The sequence below is a fragment of the Coturnix japonica genome, chromosome 1, assembly GCF_054131305.1.
Source record: "Coturnix japonica strain WE chromosome 1, WE-NBRP24, whole genome shotgun sequence".
Classification (NCBI taxonomy): Eukaryota; Metazoa; Chordata; class Aves; order Galliformes; family Phasianidae; genus Coturnix; species Coturnix japonica.
This window is the reverse complement of record NC_140663.1, coordinates 103,421,251-103,437,437: the sequence shown is the minus strand read 5'-3', so window position 1 is coordinate 103,437,437 and position 16,187 is coordinate 103,421,251. Positions and strand designations below refer to the sequence as shown.

General features: G+C 38.6%; 2 protein-coding genes across 7 annotated transcripts in view; one reads left to right on the top strand and one right to left on the bottom strand.

The window, feature by feature from the left end:
• The window catches only part of RPGR (retinitis pigmentosa GTPase regulator), a 51,317-nt gene extending 37,985 nt beyond the window's left edge, over positions 1 to 13,332 (bottom strand). For 2 of the 6 annotated variants that reach the window (XM_015884557.3, XM_085549186.1), the window contains exons 1-6: positions 13,228 to 13,332; positions 12,771 to 12,896; positions 6,012 to 6,104; positions 3,821 to 3,883; positions 2,170 to 2,328; positions 997 to 1,146 (exon numbers count right to left, since the gene is read on the bottom strand). In XM_015884557.3, coding sequence (XP_015740043.2) covers positions 997 to 1,146; positions 2,170 to 2,328; positions 3,821 to 3,883; positions 6,012 to 6,104; positions 12,771 to 12,896; positions 13,228 to 13,303 — 667 coding nt within the window. In that variant the 5' untranslated portion in view covers positions 13,304 to 13,332. Of the gene's footprint in view, positions 1 to 996; positions 1,147 to 2,169; positions 2,329 to 3,820; positions 3,884 to 6,011; positions 6,105 to 12,770; positions 12,897 to 13,037; positions 13,139 to 13,227 lie in introns of those variants that run through there. The other 4 variants (XM_032449319.2, XM_085549188.1, XM_015884564.3 and 1 more) reach the window with 3 other exon arrangements.
• A 1,465-nt stretch (positions 13,333 to 14,797) lies between these two features.
• Positions 14,798 to 16,187, top strand: part of OTC (ornithine transcarbamylase) — a 28,327-nt gene continuing 26,937 nt past the window's right edge. Inside the window, exon 1 of the mRNA XM_015884585.3 lies at positions 14,798 to 14,982. Within this exon, the coding sequence (XP_015740071.2) occupies positions 14,906 to 14,982 (77 nt within the window). The 5' untranslated portion in view covers positions 14,798 to 14,905. The remainder of the gene's footprint in view (positions 14,983 to 16,187) is intronic.

Genomic DNA, 16,187 nt, shown 5'->3' with positions numbered 1-16,187 from the left:
CATCCTCAGAGAGCTACATATTGTATGTGGGAAAGTAATATTTATCAAGTAAGCTGAGAAAAGTAGCTGATGGAACAGCTACTGGGTACCCATTAAAGGCTTTACAATTAAGACTACTGATCCCTTGAAATCTTCAGTTGCTCTGAGGGAACAAAACTGTATATCTTAATAATGTAAATCTATAAGGCTGAGAGGAATTCATAGCTATACAATTCCAATACCATCTGTACTGACTGACAAATTCAACCACATTAGCGTTATTAAGAGAATAGTGGCATCACCACTTTGTAAAGGAAAAAAGAGGTGAAAAAACACAGAGGTGGAAAGCAGTCAAGAGGTGGGTGGCTTGGAGATCAGAGACCAGCTCATTGTCATGTATGTTTCTTGATTGTATATATACTGCCTGCATAATTGACCTCAAAATTTAAGATTTAACATCAGACTTTAACAACTGTGTTGCTCTGCTAGCAAACTAGATTAATTTTTCCCCAAAATATGGTAATTCTATTCCACATTTTTATGTCTGAACAAGATGAAGATGATCATTTGATCAACACAGGAACAAGAATAACCTCAAGAAAAGCTGAACTACTGAAACCATAGTATTAATCAACATTTGTCATAACCTTCATGAAAATAATACTATGTGTGATAAGATAGTATTTTTTCCTAATAACTTTTTGTAAATCCTTGTGCATATGCAGAATATTTACAGCAATATTTTTTTCATGGAATTTCTAATTAAATATAGAGTACATTACAGAGGAGATGACATGTAACTTTTCCAAATAAATAATACAGAACTTCATTTTAGAGAACATCTCTCGTAAAATCTCCCTTGTGACACATAAGCACATAGTTGGCTTTCTCTTCTATCTGATAGCTATTGCTTACACAGTTTCAAAAGCAGTGAATGTCTCATTAGCTACTTTCATAAAGACCACAATCTGAGGACCACTGACTTGCCTTCACTAACCTCTATTCTCATTAGCTTACCTGTTATGAAGGCAGAATGATAATATCCACAGGATATAGAGGAAATGGGTTTTCCAACATCTACTTGACAAGGGACAGTGACACAGATTTTGTCAGCCAAGCCAATCTGACCTTCTGAATTATCACCCCACACAAAAAGCTGCCCATCCTCTAAAGTGAAGACACAGAAAGTTAACAGATTTAAAAGCAAGACTACACTAATAAAAAGTTATTTTAACTATTCAAGAAGCATTTCATAAACTCTACATACAATAGTGTATGTAATACACTACTGTATTAATGCACTAATTACACTGTGTAATAGTAATAGTTGTACATAGTGACTATATGTCATTATCTCAGAGACAAAATGTGATGTTTTGCTCAGCACAACACAACAGTTTGAAGAATGAGGCTATCCCCTAATCTTTTCAAAAGTGACTCAGAAGTGATCAAATCCTCTTAGACAATAAATAGCGAGAGTAAAAACTACGTGGAAAATTTCCTTCAAAAAGGGAAATAATAAGAACGTAAGACAAATCAGTTGCCAGATGCCAGCATTAAAACATGGTGAATTGAAGGCTTATTGTCATTTCTGGTAGTGTCTTGCTACTTTTTTGTTCTTCCAAACTCATGTTATGTTCTGACTTTGGTACACATCTCACTTATTCTTTCATTATTTTATGGTTCTTTTCACAGGTTATTATACTGGCCAGCTTTACTTCATCAAGTCATTACCATATAATTTTGTCACTGAAGAAACAGCTTAGGCTGCTCTCAGGATTAGCAGTGACACAGTTGTGTAGCCTCTACCAGTAGGCCAAAATAATTGCAGTAAGAAGTGGAATTAGAGAAGCTTATTTTCTTTTTTTAGCTGGCTGTCCTGGAAATTAATTGGAGTTTTTCCCACTTTGAGTATATTTATATTGTCTTTCCTTTGTATGGACTCTTAGAAACTAGTACAGACTGAGACCTCACTGCACACCCACAAAAATTGCAGGAGGCTATTCAGAAGCAAGCCTTCAACATACTGTACTCAAATATGCAACTGGCTATAAAGAAAGTTACAAGGTTTTGTGAGGAAAGAAGACAGGGAGGCATACACATCCACATGCAGACAGAAACCGGAATAAGTGTTTGTCTGGAACACCAAGAGTGAACACATGAATAGATTTTCTCAGCTGTTGCTCTTACCAGTTACTGCTGCTGAGGTGCATGATCCAGCAGCCAGCTGTTTGATCTTGTGCTGGTTGGTAAAAAAACTAATTAAATGAAATGTGGTCCTTTCATCTGTGTCACCTAATCCCAATTGACCTTCACTGTTACCTCCAGCAGCATACACGTTCCCTTTTTCTGCATACAGAAAAGAATATGTAATACACAGGGTGAGGATATTCTCATTGGCAGCAAAAAGTCAGAGAAATTGCAGCAAGTCATTTAATTTTCTACAGAAAAGCTTTACAGAAAAGTATGGGGTCTATTGCACTCAAATAGTCTAAGAGCTGACACGGAACATTCCTGCTGTAAGTAGCAGGGAGGTTTCCCTGCGCACATTGAGATCAGAACACTCTAAAGGCCTTACACATCCATAGACTGAGCGTGCTTCCCAACCTATTGGAGATCTGAAAAATAAATGTAATTTTAAGCATTTATTTAATTTAAGATAAAATGCAGGAGAAATGGAGAATGATCACAAGGCCAAGAAAATTAAAGAGATGTATAACTTGACCGTTTTGAATAACAGGAATGAAATATACTTTTACTTATATTTTTATTAAAACTATTTTACTCGTTTTAATATTTAAAACACTTTCAACTTAATTAGCTGGACCTTACTTTTTCTTTAGAATCTTAAAATTGAAGTTAAAGCCGATAATTAGTACCTTTAACCTACGAGAACTTCAAAATCTATCCTTTTAATTTTAGTGTTTTTCACATTTAAAGTGAATCCATCTACAATGGAAAACACAAGGTCAATAAATAACATAGATCCAGACACAAAAGTGATAACTGACAAATAATTTACAAACAATCCCTGGTATAAAAATGGCCACAAATTACTCAGCTACAGTGTATACTAAAAGTGACTAATATTTACCCTACGCATTCTGGCGTATTCAACTGCTATTAAAATGTTCTCTTTTATTCTAATAGTCTTATTTACTGTGCTCTGGGTCTCCATATACATAAACCTCCTAATAATCATCAGTTCTCTTTACAACATTACCTCTAAAGCACTGCAACAACAAAGATGGCTATTCCATTACATACATTTTAGAACCGTGACGATAATTTGCTCTCTCTAAAAATGTATTTTTTGTTTAAATTTACAGCTTATTTATTTCTAGCTTAATGAAGTAACTCGTCAATGAAATAGCAGAATGCCATGTGTAAATAAAATGCAACATACTTCGAAGCCTTCAAAACATACTGTTGTACTGCTTTTACTTAAATATGGAACTCCACACTCATAAGAATGCATTCCTTGTCAAAGGTAAGTTTGAGTACAGATATATAAAAATGCTCCTATGCCCACAAAGGGCTTCAATGGAATATTGGCAATTGTTAACCATACCTCAAATACAGAGGTAGATATATACGTATATGTATATATATACAGGTAAAAGTACAGATAAAAGTTAGTAAATTCCTATGTAACGTGGTTTTCTAAATGCTCTGCACAGAGTAATTCAAGCACTCAAAGATCTGGATATTAAAAACAAACCAACACATTTTAACAGCATATTCTTTCATTCATGTGCCCTTGTAGGGTTAGCAATGTAATTTTTGCATTTAAAATAAGGAAAAAAATCTACCTTCAATATGTACACAATTTGTTACATACCTGTGTAAACTAAAGTGTGGTTTCTTCCACAAACGGCAAGTTTTGCTTTTTCTGGTTTTAAAGCTATGAATTAAAGTGAGAGGAGGGGGGAAGTTACAAACAAGCTGACACAGCTGGTTCAACAACATAATGTTCACTGCTCTAGAGAAAAATGATTTTTTTTTCATATTGTTACCAATGGAATGCCTACAAGATTGGCTGGCTACTTGATTTTAGCGCATGACTTAATAACCAGGATTAGGGGTAGGGTGATGGTTGGCGACTTAACGATGGTTACTTGATCCCAATGCCACACTCCGCAAAAGTTACCATGTTCAGGACATGCCTCAAAGAATACATCAATTTGCAGAACAAAAATGCATGCCTAGAGCTTTCTTCAATTGTTATGAACAATAATGCGCTTAATTCACTCTTTTGCTTCTCTTGCTAACTAAAATCTTTAAACTCATTGGTTTTTTTTTCTCTTTTTTTTCTTATCATCCATACCTTCCTCACTGTGCACAGCTTGATAGACTTTTGCTCTGCACTGCCATTCTATTCATTACTAAATTCACAGTTAGTAAGGCCAATCCTATCTATAGGTTTTGAATATACCATCCCACCTCAGTGTTAGCTGAATCACCATCCATCCATGCATATTCTTCTCTGCAGTCTAGTCACAATGAAAGACTGGGAATGTATGCAAGAGAGTTATTTTGGTGGGAAAGATAGTGATGGTTTTACCCCATGGTAAGTGCACTACAGCTCAGAAACTGAAATAATAATTTCACTGACCTTTCCATCCTCTCCCCTGTTATTAATCTTTGCCAACATTTTTTCTTCACTCAGCCACATCTATTTTCAATACACAATACTCATCAAGCTATTAAAAGAGCATTATGTTTTCATGATATGTTTTTGTGTTTTTTTTCCCACTGCATTGGTCCTTGACAAAGACAGCAACATAATTCCTTTCACAAAATCCTTTTCAGTCCCTTCAAATCAATCTTCATCAGTGCCATAACGTTCGGATTAAATTCCTTTCTCTTTCCTACCAAACCACTACATAAATCTATCTACCTAAGCATGAAGTCTCTGATGTCAAAAAGACACGAATAGAAATTGTCCAGACTTGGAATCCTACATATCCTGACACCTGCCCTCACTACCAGGCAGGAATCATGACATTTCCAATATCAGTTTCTTCTTACAACATTAATTTGCTGTTTCATATCCCAGTATTCTGCCTCCTACACCAGCAGTAATCTTGATCAGCTCATCAGAAGCTTCTGCTCCCTAACCTTCCTCCCACTTAGGCTAATCCATCGTACATGTAGCTGGTAGTTTTTCATAACCAATTTCATTAGTCTCCAGTTAAGTCCCAGAATAATTTTGTCAGAAAATAAGCAGCCACAATTAATACAGCTGGAGCGGAAATGGAAACACCGTATTTGCAGCTCCATTCCCAAAGCTAACTGATGCCTGAAAGCTAATGAGAAAACCTCCAGGACACTCTTGTGTTGCCTACTGCCAGGAGAAGAAATATAGCACCCTCGTGACTTCATTTTTCAGTGAAAGCCATATTCTGAATTGCTGCCATCTTCTCTCTTTCTTTTATTCTCCACTGCAACCTGACAGTAAAACAGAACTTGACACCCAATCCATTCGAGCCAAAGCAAGAATCAGTTTCTCATATGGCTGAAAGATTTGAACCTGAGAGTATTTTCATTCTCTCTCTGAACTGAAATAGAGAGAGAAGCAGATAAAGAACAGTAGAATAAAATAAATCAAGAAGTTTTAATGAACACGGTTAATCCATTTTTAAACAATAAGCTAACAAATCAATCCTCTAGGAGAAAAGATGAGGATAAACATGTTATGATGAAAAGGAGCATGTTAATGGGTTAGGCATTATTTGACATACATAAGGAGGTAGGGAAAAAATATTGACTCAGTTTTGCTTGACAAGATAAAACCAGCGAGGAAAGATTCAAAAGATAACAGAATACAATGAAAATATTTTACCAAGTATGTAAGAAGATGGGCATTCCTTTTACTGCTTTTTTATACCTTATACAAATGTACCTACATTTATGACCACTTGGTCAAATCTTAGACTTGCTAAAAAGATGGTTATTTTGGAGCAGCAACTTATAAAGCACTTTTTCACAATGACAAACTTTCAAAAGGACAAAAAAAAAATTAATCAAACCTTTAACACATGTTGGTCTCTGGACAGCATTCTTTGATCCTAGTCCTAATTGGCCCCAGTTGTTACTGCCAAACATGTAAAGTTTACCATTCCCTGAAAGAAAAGGCACAGTCAGGATCCACAAGCATTTGAATATATCATACAAGATGAGGTGGTCATACATACATTATGCTATTTATTATATACTTTTTACTGTGAGATTTAGAATTTGGCAATTCCGTATGTATGCGTATGCAACAATTAACAACCTGATTTTTCAGCAAGTACTGCATTGTAGATGTACTAAGTAGGAAACAGGCACACAGAAGAAATGACAAAACAGGAGAACAAATATCATCTCCTTAAGCTACTGCTCAGATAAAGCATTCATCAGAAAATAAAAAAGGAGTGCTCTCAGACAGACTTTGCAGTCTCTATAGAATCACAGAATCAACCAGGTTGGAAAAGACCTTAAAGATCATCAAGTCCAACTACAACTGAACCATACTACCCTAACTAACAGCCCTCAGCTAAATCATGTCCCTGAGCACCACATCCAAATGGTTTTTAAACACATCCAGGGATGGTGACTCAATCACCCCCACAACGAGCCTATTCCAGTGCTTAACAACCCTTTCTGTAAAGACGTATTTCCTGATATCCAACCTAAACTTACCTGGCACAACTTGAGGCCATTTCCCCTTGTCCTATCAGCAGGGAGAAGAGACCAACCCCGCTCTCGCTGTGAGCACCTTTCAGACATTGGAAGAGAGCAACAAGGTCTCCCCTCAGCCTCCTTTTCCCCAGACTAAACAGCCCCAGCTCCCTCAGCCTCTCCTCATAGGGCTGATTTTCCAAGCCCTTCACAAGCCTTGTTGCCCTTCTCTGGACCTGCTCCAGCACCTCCATGTCCTTTCTGTACTGAGGTGCCTAAAACTGAACACAGTGCTTGAGGTAAGGCCTCACCAATGCCGAGTACAGACCTACTGACAAAGTAACAGCGCATTTAACTGAGCATCCAAACCTCTACCTCAGACATGGGCATGAATAACGCAGCAATATAATTAATATCAACAAAAATTTGTGGTTCTCAGCTTATTTTGTTTTCTACTGGATGAAAATATTTAATTGCTAAATGTCCTGTCTTAAAATGACCTGCAAATTGCACTTTATTAGAACTAAGCTATGATACATTTTTGAATGTGTTCACAAAATAGAAGGGTTTTCCTTTGGACAAATATACCTATGACAAGAGCCTTTTTGTTTCTCCGCATCTTTCATCACAGATTAATCTGGTACTCTGCCCATAAATGTTTTAAAACATAATAATAGTTATAAAAATCCATCTATTTTCTCAAATACTACCACAGATTTAAAATAAAAGTAGTAATTAAAAAAATAATAAAAAATAGAAGAGCGACTATTCCCTAACATCTCAATCAAACTGTTAGATTTAACAACTACTTGTCAACATTATGTCTGTCCAGTAAAGCTGAAATGGTAGAAGGTCCGAGGTCAAGGCTATGCTTACCACATTTCACTAATAGCATTTATATCAACACCCTGATTTTGGTAATGCAACCATGCCAAAACATAGGCAGAGGTATATCACTGAAAGCAAAACACATCTTAAGGGAGGCCAAGTACTGTAATACTCACGTGGGAATATGACATCAAGTTGCCATAATTCAATTAAATCACATTCTCTTTTACCCATTCAGAATTCCAGCAGGTCAAGCTTTTAATCCCATAATCTGCTGTTTCTTATACCAATCATTTAGCTCTCAAATACTGCTTTATAAATCAAGAAGCTTAACAGACGAGCAGAATTTTGTTATATTCTTTACCAGCTGACTGACAGCCTTTGATGATTTCAGGCTTTCAATACTCAGCAGCGTAACAGGAAAAAAGAAAACTGAGAAGCAGGTAATTCAGACAGTGAATAAAAACTAATAGGCACTACACACAAACTCTACCAAATGCCTGTAATGAGGCAATGTTTCTAGGTCTGTATAGCAAATCAGGTTTAAAGCAGGCATTTTGATGGCCAAGAAACACTACAGAACTTTGCTAAATGCCCCATTTTCATAATCGCACACTGAGTTATCTATAGTCATCACCACAGATGTACTGAAGGAAGAACGACTTTAGCAGCAGTCAAACAGGCAAGGATCATTTAAAAACCATACAAACTCAAGTCACTCTTTGTCTGGGCAGCCTGGTCTGATGGTTGTCGACCCTGCACATAGCAGGGGGGTTGAAACTAGATGATCATTGTGGTCCTTTTCAACCCAGGCCATTCTGTGATTCTTGTATTCACTTTGGTACAGATTGTGGCCACGTGGCATAGCAGGCAGAAGACACGTCTGGCACAGTTAAGAAAAATAATGGATACAGCAGGATATAAAGAAACTATCCGGACCGTTTTGGTGATGTAAACATACGCCTAACACTAGTTTGCACCTCTCCAGATGCAAGATTGGGCTACCTCCCCAAGGCATGTAGACACAAGCACATCACCAGTGGATGTTTTGCCAACGCTAATTTGGCTTTATTAACAAAAGCCACCTGATGCTTACATCTTTCAGAACAGAGAATTCTGTGAGACTTCAAGAAGAGAGCATCTCCTAACTAGTAAGCAGAACATACGGTAGTGCTATCACAACCATGATTACTTACAGCTCCATTTGTCCTGTGGTTCCCTGGTCCATGAAGCCAGGCTAAAACCAGTCACACACCAGTTGAGGAATACAAGCTAAAATACTCAGTGATAATAGCAGACAGCCACCTATTTCTATCATCTGTGTTCCATGCACTTTCCCTCTGCATTTCTACATGGCATAAGCGTGCGAGAGAGCTAAAACAGAGTATACTGCGATTTCAAACAGTTACTTCTAGATTCTACTGTGGAGTTTTAACTGAAGATACATATGCCAAGCATCATGTTTTGTTTTGTTGTTTATTTTTTATTTGTGCTATTTCACGAATAAACAACAATTATATACAATTCAAATACAATTCATGAAAAGGGGAATGATATCAGTTTTCTTAGACAAGTCAGGATATTCTCAAAAGTTTTACTGAGAGGTAAGAGTCATGCTTAGGATATTTAGCATCATACAAACAAAAATGGCGCAGTGTGTTGCTTGCTCCTATGCACACCTAAAACAAATGCAAATGTGTAGTAATATTTCCCATTTTCCTCTTGCAGCTAACTGTAAAATGTTCTGGACCATATTCTGATGGCTTGCCAGCAAGCTGAGAAGAGATTGGGTTTGGTGTCTAAAGACCCAGAGAGGTTCCAATGCCTCTCTGGTCTACACTGCTGAATATTTAGTGCTTTACACAGCTTGAAACTATGCACATATTATCTTATTCTGTGTCCACATGAATCTCTTCCCTTCTGCCCTCTTGCATTGGGAGCTTCACCTCCTTCCAGAGTTCTGCAGTCCAGAAGATGCATCTTCTGCCACTTCCTCCTTGTGAACAGAATTGGTCTCTGATCAAATGAGGACAATCTGCTTAATATTCTCTAATCAAGGCCTATAAACAATAAGACAGATGTTAATCGTAAGAGGTTTGGAGAAAATTATTAATAGAATGACATTAGGAAGCCATTCTTAAAAATATGGTTAATGTCACTTACTTCACACTAGCTCCCAATAGGATGAATAAATTCTTTCCAAAGCCTGCAGTTACAAAAGATGCAGGAAATAAACAGTATTCTCGGGCCAAAAAATATAGGAATGAGGGCAAGAAATGTGATTACTGGTTCACTATCCCAACGGATTGCCACAGTGTGTCAACAGAACTTATTTTTGTAACTCCTGACATGGAAAGCCAAGGACCAGAGGTTTTGTTATGCTAAGTTTACATTTCTCTTTCTAAAAGCCATAGGGGAATACTCATGTTGGATTACATGAAAGAAGTCTTTGGAATGTTCTATTTTCCTGCACATTTCCTTCATGTCCATGCAACGCTAGATACAGCCGTCTTTCCCATCCCAAACCAGATACAAGGAATGCTTTGAATCAGCTTGCTGTTTTACTTATGACCATTGAGGCATGGTAATATAACATGTTAGTAGTAATCTGATGCATTTCTATTGTTTTAATCTACCTCTGTTCCCTAAATACATAGTTCCCACCTGTAATATGGAATGATACAAAGATGATAACAGATATTCAAAAGACTATTTATACGGAAAAACTCACTGATATGGATGCCCTCACTGGGAAATGCTGAGGCAATCTCTACTAGGGAGCAATCTCCAAGAGAAGCTGCCTTAGTGGTGGTCAGCCTTTAAATGAGGTCTAGAGGAGATGGAGTCAAGCTCCACCCCTTCCGGGAGCACAGCTGAATTACCCTCACCTGTGCTCCCACAGCTGACCCAACACTTGCCTCAGCTGATTAATCAGAGGTTCAGGCTGTGATTGCCAGTTTCCCATACACCACCATATCCTCCAGAGGAGGTAAAAAAAAAAATGGTTTGGGAAATGTGACCTGTAAATAAAGACTGAAATGAAAATGAAGTATGCATTAATACACACCTGCTTGAGATACTTTTCTCTCTTCCAGTCAGGAATTCCAGCTGGATTTCAAGGAGTTCCTGGTTTCTCCCAAAGTCTGCATCCTTCCAGTAAACTCACTACCACCACGCACCTCTGGAGCTCTTTACTTCCACGTGTTATTGCAGTTCAATGACATCCACAAAAGGCTTTAATTTCACTGTATCATCCAACTCCATCTAACAGCAGAAATGCATGCTGCACATTTGCATGCACAGTTGTGAAGAACAAATGAGGGTCATAGATGTCCTCTTTTCCATCTCTCTCATTTTGCATGACTTGTGCAGTTTCTCTCATTTTGTTCAGTGTCGTACAATATTTTACCTTCAATTTTGCCTCTACTTTACAACGTCCCAAAAAACTGTTTGGTATTGAGGATTTCTTTATTTATTTTATGATTATGCAATTCCATCTCCACAAAGGCTCTAGGAAAACGAAGCTTTTACTGTCCGGATGCACCCCTCATGACTTAGCTGCATAATACCGTACTGAAAGCCTGCGACAGAGATCTTTTTAATATATGAAGATGATACTGAGATACAAGGGAGAATGGATAAGAGTTAGTAGAGAAATGGCTCTGTATGCAACCCTCTGCAACTTGACTTCTTCCAAAGCTTTACTCAAGGGGCCACTACTACAGGGATGCAGGAATTAGGGGATTGCTGCTGATTAGGTTAACAGCACCACCAAGAGCATATGCTGGAAGAATTCAAAGGGGAAATTTCAACTGACCACTTCGAACTGAGACTATACTGGTGTTATTTCAAACTGGGTTTGGGCATACAAAAGTATATTTAATTAATAAATAAATAAATAAATAAATAATAAAAGAAAAAGGAATATTTCCAGTGCCCCAGGTTACATTCTGATTATTTTTATGCAACAGGCAACTTAATAGAATAGGTTCAATCCAAAAAGAAGTGTGAAGCTTTGTTCCAAACATAATTTATTCATCCATAATTCATTTTCTGTCAAGTTAGGCTTGAAAAATTCATTGTATAATTTCAGTTCATATTGCTCTGCAGTCCATGAAATCTGTATTCTTTTATCATGCCAAGAATTATTAATTCTAGAAAATCCGGCATTTTCAACTCTACTTGGGGACACAGCAAGAAAACCTCAAGAAATTGTTTAGTAAGCAGCACTCAGGATATAACACACAGCACTGATGAAGAGTAAATGTACTTCAAGAAAGAAGTCCTGGAAATATGCACAGTAATTTCAAGATAAAGTCTGATTATCTACCAGAAGTCAGTTGTCAATATAATTAACATGTCTTCATTGCAAAAGACAGCATTTCAAAGAGATGAAAAGGGACACGCAGAATGACTGCGCAATGTATTGCATTTGAGCTTCTCTGAATACTTTTGCCATTTATTTCTAATTTTAGTAGAATTTTCTTAAGTTCTTTGAGTTGTTTTTGCGAAGGTGATTTTCAATTAACAGATGACCAATGACTTAGAACTTTCCTTCAGAGAAACAATTTTCTCTATTGTTATAGGCAGATTGTATATAGGTATATATTAGATATATTTATAATGAGCTTGTTGACTGAGTTCAATAGATACTGTTCACTTCCACAATACAAACCTGCATATTTAAGATTGCCCACTGTTCACCATCCAACTTACATAAAACAATTAAGGCGAACAAAGTCATACTAAATTTAAAACCAAGATGCTGTATTCAATTATTACAGATCTACTCACGACAGCTCCTGGACCTCAGGATGAGGTGAGGATGAGATGAACTACAAAGACATCCAACAGCCCCAGCATAAGCAGTCCCCTCTCCTCTCTCCATTTTACACATTACCTCGGAACCGAAATACAAATTGTAGCTTTCCAAGCTGTCCTAATGCATGAACATACATTCATATATATATTATATCTCTTTTCAGTAGTGTGTGGGGACAGGACTAGGGGCAATGGGATGAAACTTCAGCATAGGAAGTTCCGCACGAATGTGTGGAAGAACTTCTTTATGGTGAGGGTGATGGAGCACTGGAACAGGCTGCCCAGGGAGGTGGTGGAGTCTCCTTCTCTGGAGATATTCAAGACCCGCCTGGACGCCTACCTGTGTGACGTGGTGTAGGGAGCCTGCTTAGGCAGGGGGGTTGGACTCGATGATCTCTAGAGGTCCCTTCCAACCCCTACAATTCTGTGATTCTGTGATTATATGTATAATCAAATATGCTGCTTCCAATACTGACCTGTAACAACAGCAGTGTGTTCATCTCCGCACGATATATGGACCGGCTTATCATTTTTGAACCAGAACTTGCTAGGAATGTTTTCTGCAAAGTTGCTTTTTCCAAAAGTAAAAACAGCTCCCGATTCTAAAACATAAAAAAAAAAAAAAGCCAATGTCAGTTTTAGAGACATTGTGCCTCATGCCTTTTAAAACAGCAATTTCCTAAAGGTCCTTAAAGGGTCCTAGTTCTACTCCCTGCCATGGGCAGAGCTGTGCCCCATCCAACCTGGCCTTGAGCGCCTCCAGGGATGGGGCACCACAGCTTCTATGGGCAGCTTCCCTCAGAGGATGGGAGCACACGGACGAGACGACGGGCAGGCCGGAGGGAGGCGGGGACGGCCAGGATGAGCACCGGACAAACAAAGTCCCTCCCCCATCCGGCAGCAGCGGACAGAGAGCCCCGTCCCCCAACTCACCGGGCACCGGCAGCTCTTCCTCCTCCCCGGGTTCGGCCATAGCAACGCGCAGCCAGCGCTCAGCCCCGCGCCCCATGCAGCCGGCCCGGCATGGCGGAAGTAAACAGAGACCCTGCCACGGGCAACGGCCATAGAGAGCGCCGAGGAGGGGAGCCGCCGGCTGTGGGGGGAGCAGCGCCCCCTGGCGGTCGGCGGCGTGAAGGCCGTTGTAAAGCCGGGCTCTACGCCATCTTCCGAGCTCACCTCATGGCACAAGGCTGTAGTGACAGTGTAAAGCAGACAACAAGGGCATTGCTTTAGGATTTCTTTGTTCCAGGGGACAGCGGTCCCCCTTTTCAGTTCCTTTTTCAGTTTTTATTTCTTAAAGCCATCAGTTCAAATGATGTCTTAAACTAAGGCCAGACTTCAAAGCAGTGAGGTTCCCTTGCACCCCTATAATTTTAATGTTCTTCAAAGGATTCGGCAGTGAAGTTTTTTTTTGTTGTTGTTTTGTTTTGGTTTTTTTTTTTTCCAGGGAAGTCCCTCAAACACAGTGAAGAAAGGAAAAGCAATTGGTATCATAGAATCATAGAATTACCTAGGTTGGAAAAGACCTTGAAGATCATCAAGTCCAACCACAGCCTAACCGTAGTACCCTATTATGGTGAGCACATGCATAGAAGATAGCAAAGAAAGTAATTTGCCAACTGAAATTCTCTGTCCAGCTCAGTTCAGGGCCACAGCATGTTCATTAAGTTATTTTAGTCTTGTTTTCCAGGTTTATCTTCCCTTCTTTTAACCATTTCTGAAATAAAAGTAGATGAGGGTGTGAAGGCATTCCCATTGCTGGTGAGGGGCTGAGCTTTGGAGATGAACTTTTGGATGAAGAGATGGAGGAACAGCTTCAGACTGTCAGCAAAGACCAGGCTATGCATGTTTCAGTTCCTCACATTGGCCACCACCGTCAGAGAACCATAGAATCATTAAGGTTGGAGATGACCTCCATGATCACCCAGTCCAACCATCAGCCCATCACACCATGCCCATTGCCCATGTCCCTCAGTGCCACATCCACACGGCTCTTGAACACCTCCAGGGATGGTGACTGCACCATCTCCCTGGGCAGCCTGTGCCACTGCAGCACTGCTCTTACTGAGAAATTATTCCTAATATACAATCTGAAACTCTCCTGGCACAACATGAAACCATTCACTTTTGTCCTATCACTGTTAACCTTGGAGAAGATGCTGACCTCCACCTCACCACATCCTCCTTCCAGCTCCATTCCCTCCAACTTCCTGGGTCCCTCATGGTCCTGGCTCCCAACACCAACCTGCTCAGCTCTTGCTGTGCTATGATGATTCTTGCACCTTTTTCTCCTAGGACAAACATTTCACAAACAGGAAATTGCTGCAAAATAATATTGACACAGTTGTAATATGATGGTCTCACACAGAAGAGCACAAACTGAGAGTTGTGAAATGGACCCTGTGAAAAGTCTTTATCTGTAGAATTTGACTGAAGAAAGATTTAGTTTTGGCCCCAACCAGGCTCAGCCCACACTGGTAAACTCAAATATAAGATTATCTGTTCTTTGCACTCCACTTGTCTGCACGGCAGCACAACTCTTGATCTGCTCCATACAACTTCATTTCTGTAAACTCTATCTACAGGACTGAGAGAAAAGTTCTACAAGAAGATGCTTTTTAATTTGAAGAACTTTTACCATATCACCAGATTAATACAGAACAGCAAGCATTTGCCACGACATTTTTGGTAAGCTTATCCTTTGGTTTTGTCTGCCATTTAGTGACATTTAATCAGAAAACTGGAGACAAAAGCAATTTAATTTTGCAAAGGAGTGGCAGTTTCAGATAAAGGTTTCTGCTAACATTTTGAGTGCCTTTTTTTTCCCTTCTGGGACAGCAAGTTCTGAGACTAGAGGATTTTTCCTTTCATTGTTTGTGAAGAATTAATAAATTCTTTCCATGGGATTTAGCTGTACCATTGAGAATGAATGTTTCTTCTTGAGTTCAGCATACACTGCATGTACTGCAGTTGATAAATATCTGAATAAAGTGTGGAAAATCCTTATGTGTTTAAGCAGTTTTTATGACAAGTAGTGGGAGGGGATTCTTTCCTTAAAGATACAAGGTGAATCTCAGTTTCACTGTGTTTTCTTTTATTGCTTTGTTTATTATTATTATAAATAATAATTATTATTATTTCTACTTAAACTTGAGTCATGCAGGAAGAGCATTTTGTGATATAACATTCAAAATTAACCAAGGAGACTTACCTATGTAACTTGATTTCTGATTCTTCAAGGGCATCAACTTGCCCATCCCTTGTAGCTTCAGATTAGTGCCTATATGACAGCGTTTCTGAAAGACACCTCTAATACTTGTCACATATCAAGAGTCAAATTAAGTTAAAGACTTGAAACCTAATTCTCCATCCACCTTTATTTTCATGTTGGTGTCAATAAGAATAGAATTAACAGCATTGTGTAACAAATGATTAGCGTTAGAAAGCAATACACAGGAATTCCACTTACTCAGAAAGCCCAATATGCAGTGTGGCAGTCTTAAAGAATTCCTGAAGCCTGGGTGATATTTTTTTCTTTGTGGATTTATGGATTTTCACTGCTGGCAATTGGTGCAAACTTTATCTGGTTGGTAGTGATGATAGAAAGGCAAGTATGGAAAACAACTGCAGTAAACCTAGATTTCAAATAAAATAAGCTAATTCACTAAACTTTCTATATAACACTGTTATATAATTCTTAGGGTTGTTTTTTTATCATATCATAGCACTGGTATAAGCTATCCATCATCACTGTCTTACGAATATTACAAGTTAAACACACTGTGGTTGATACTACAAGATAACCCAATATCTATCAATCTATATGCTCGTAATCCAAAGTAATTGCTTTCCCTGGTCAGAATGAAATATGCCAACTACTTGACCTTGCATTT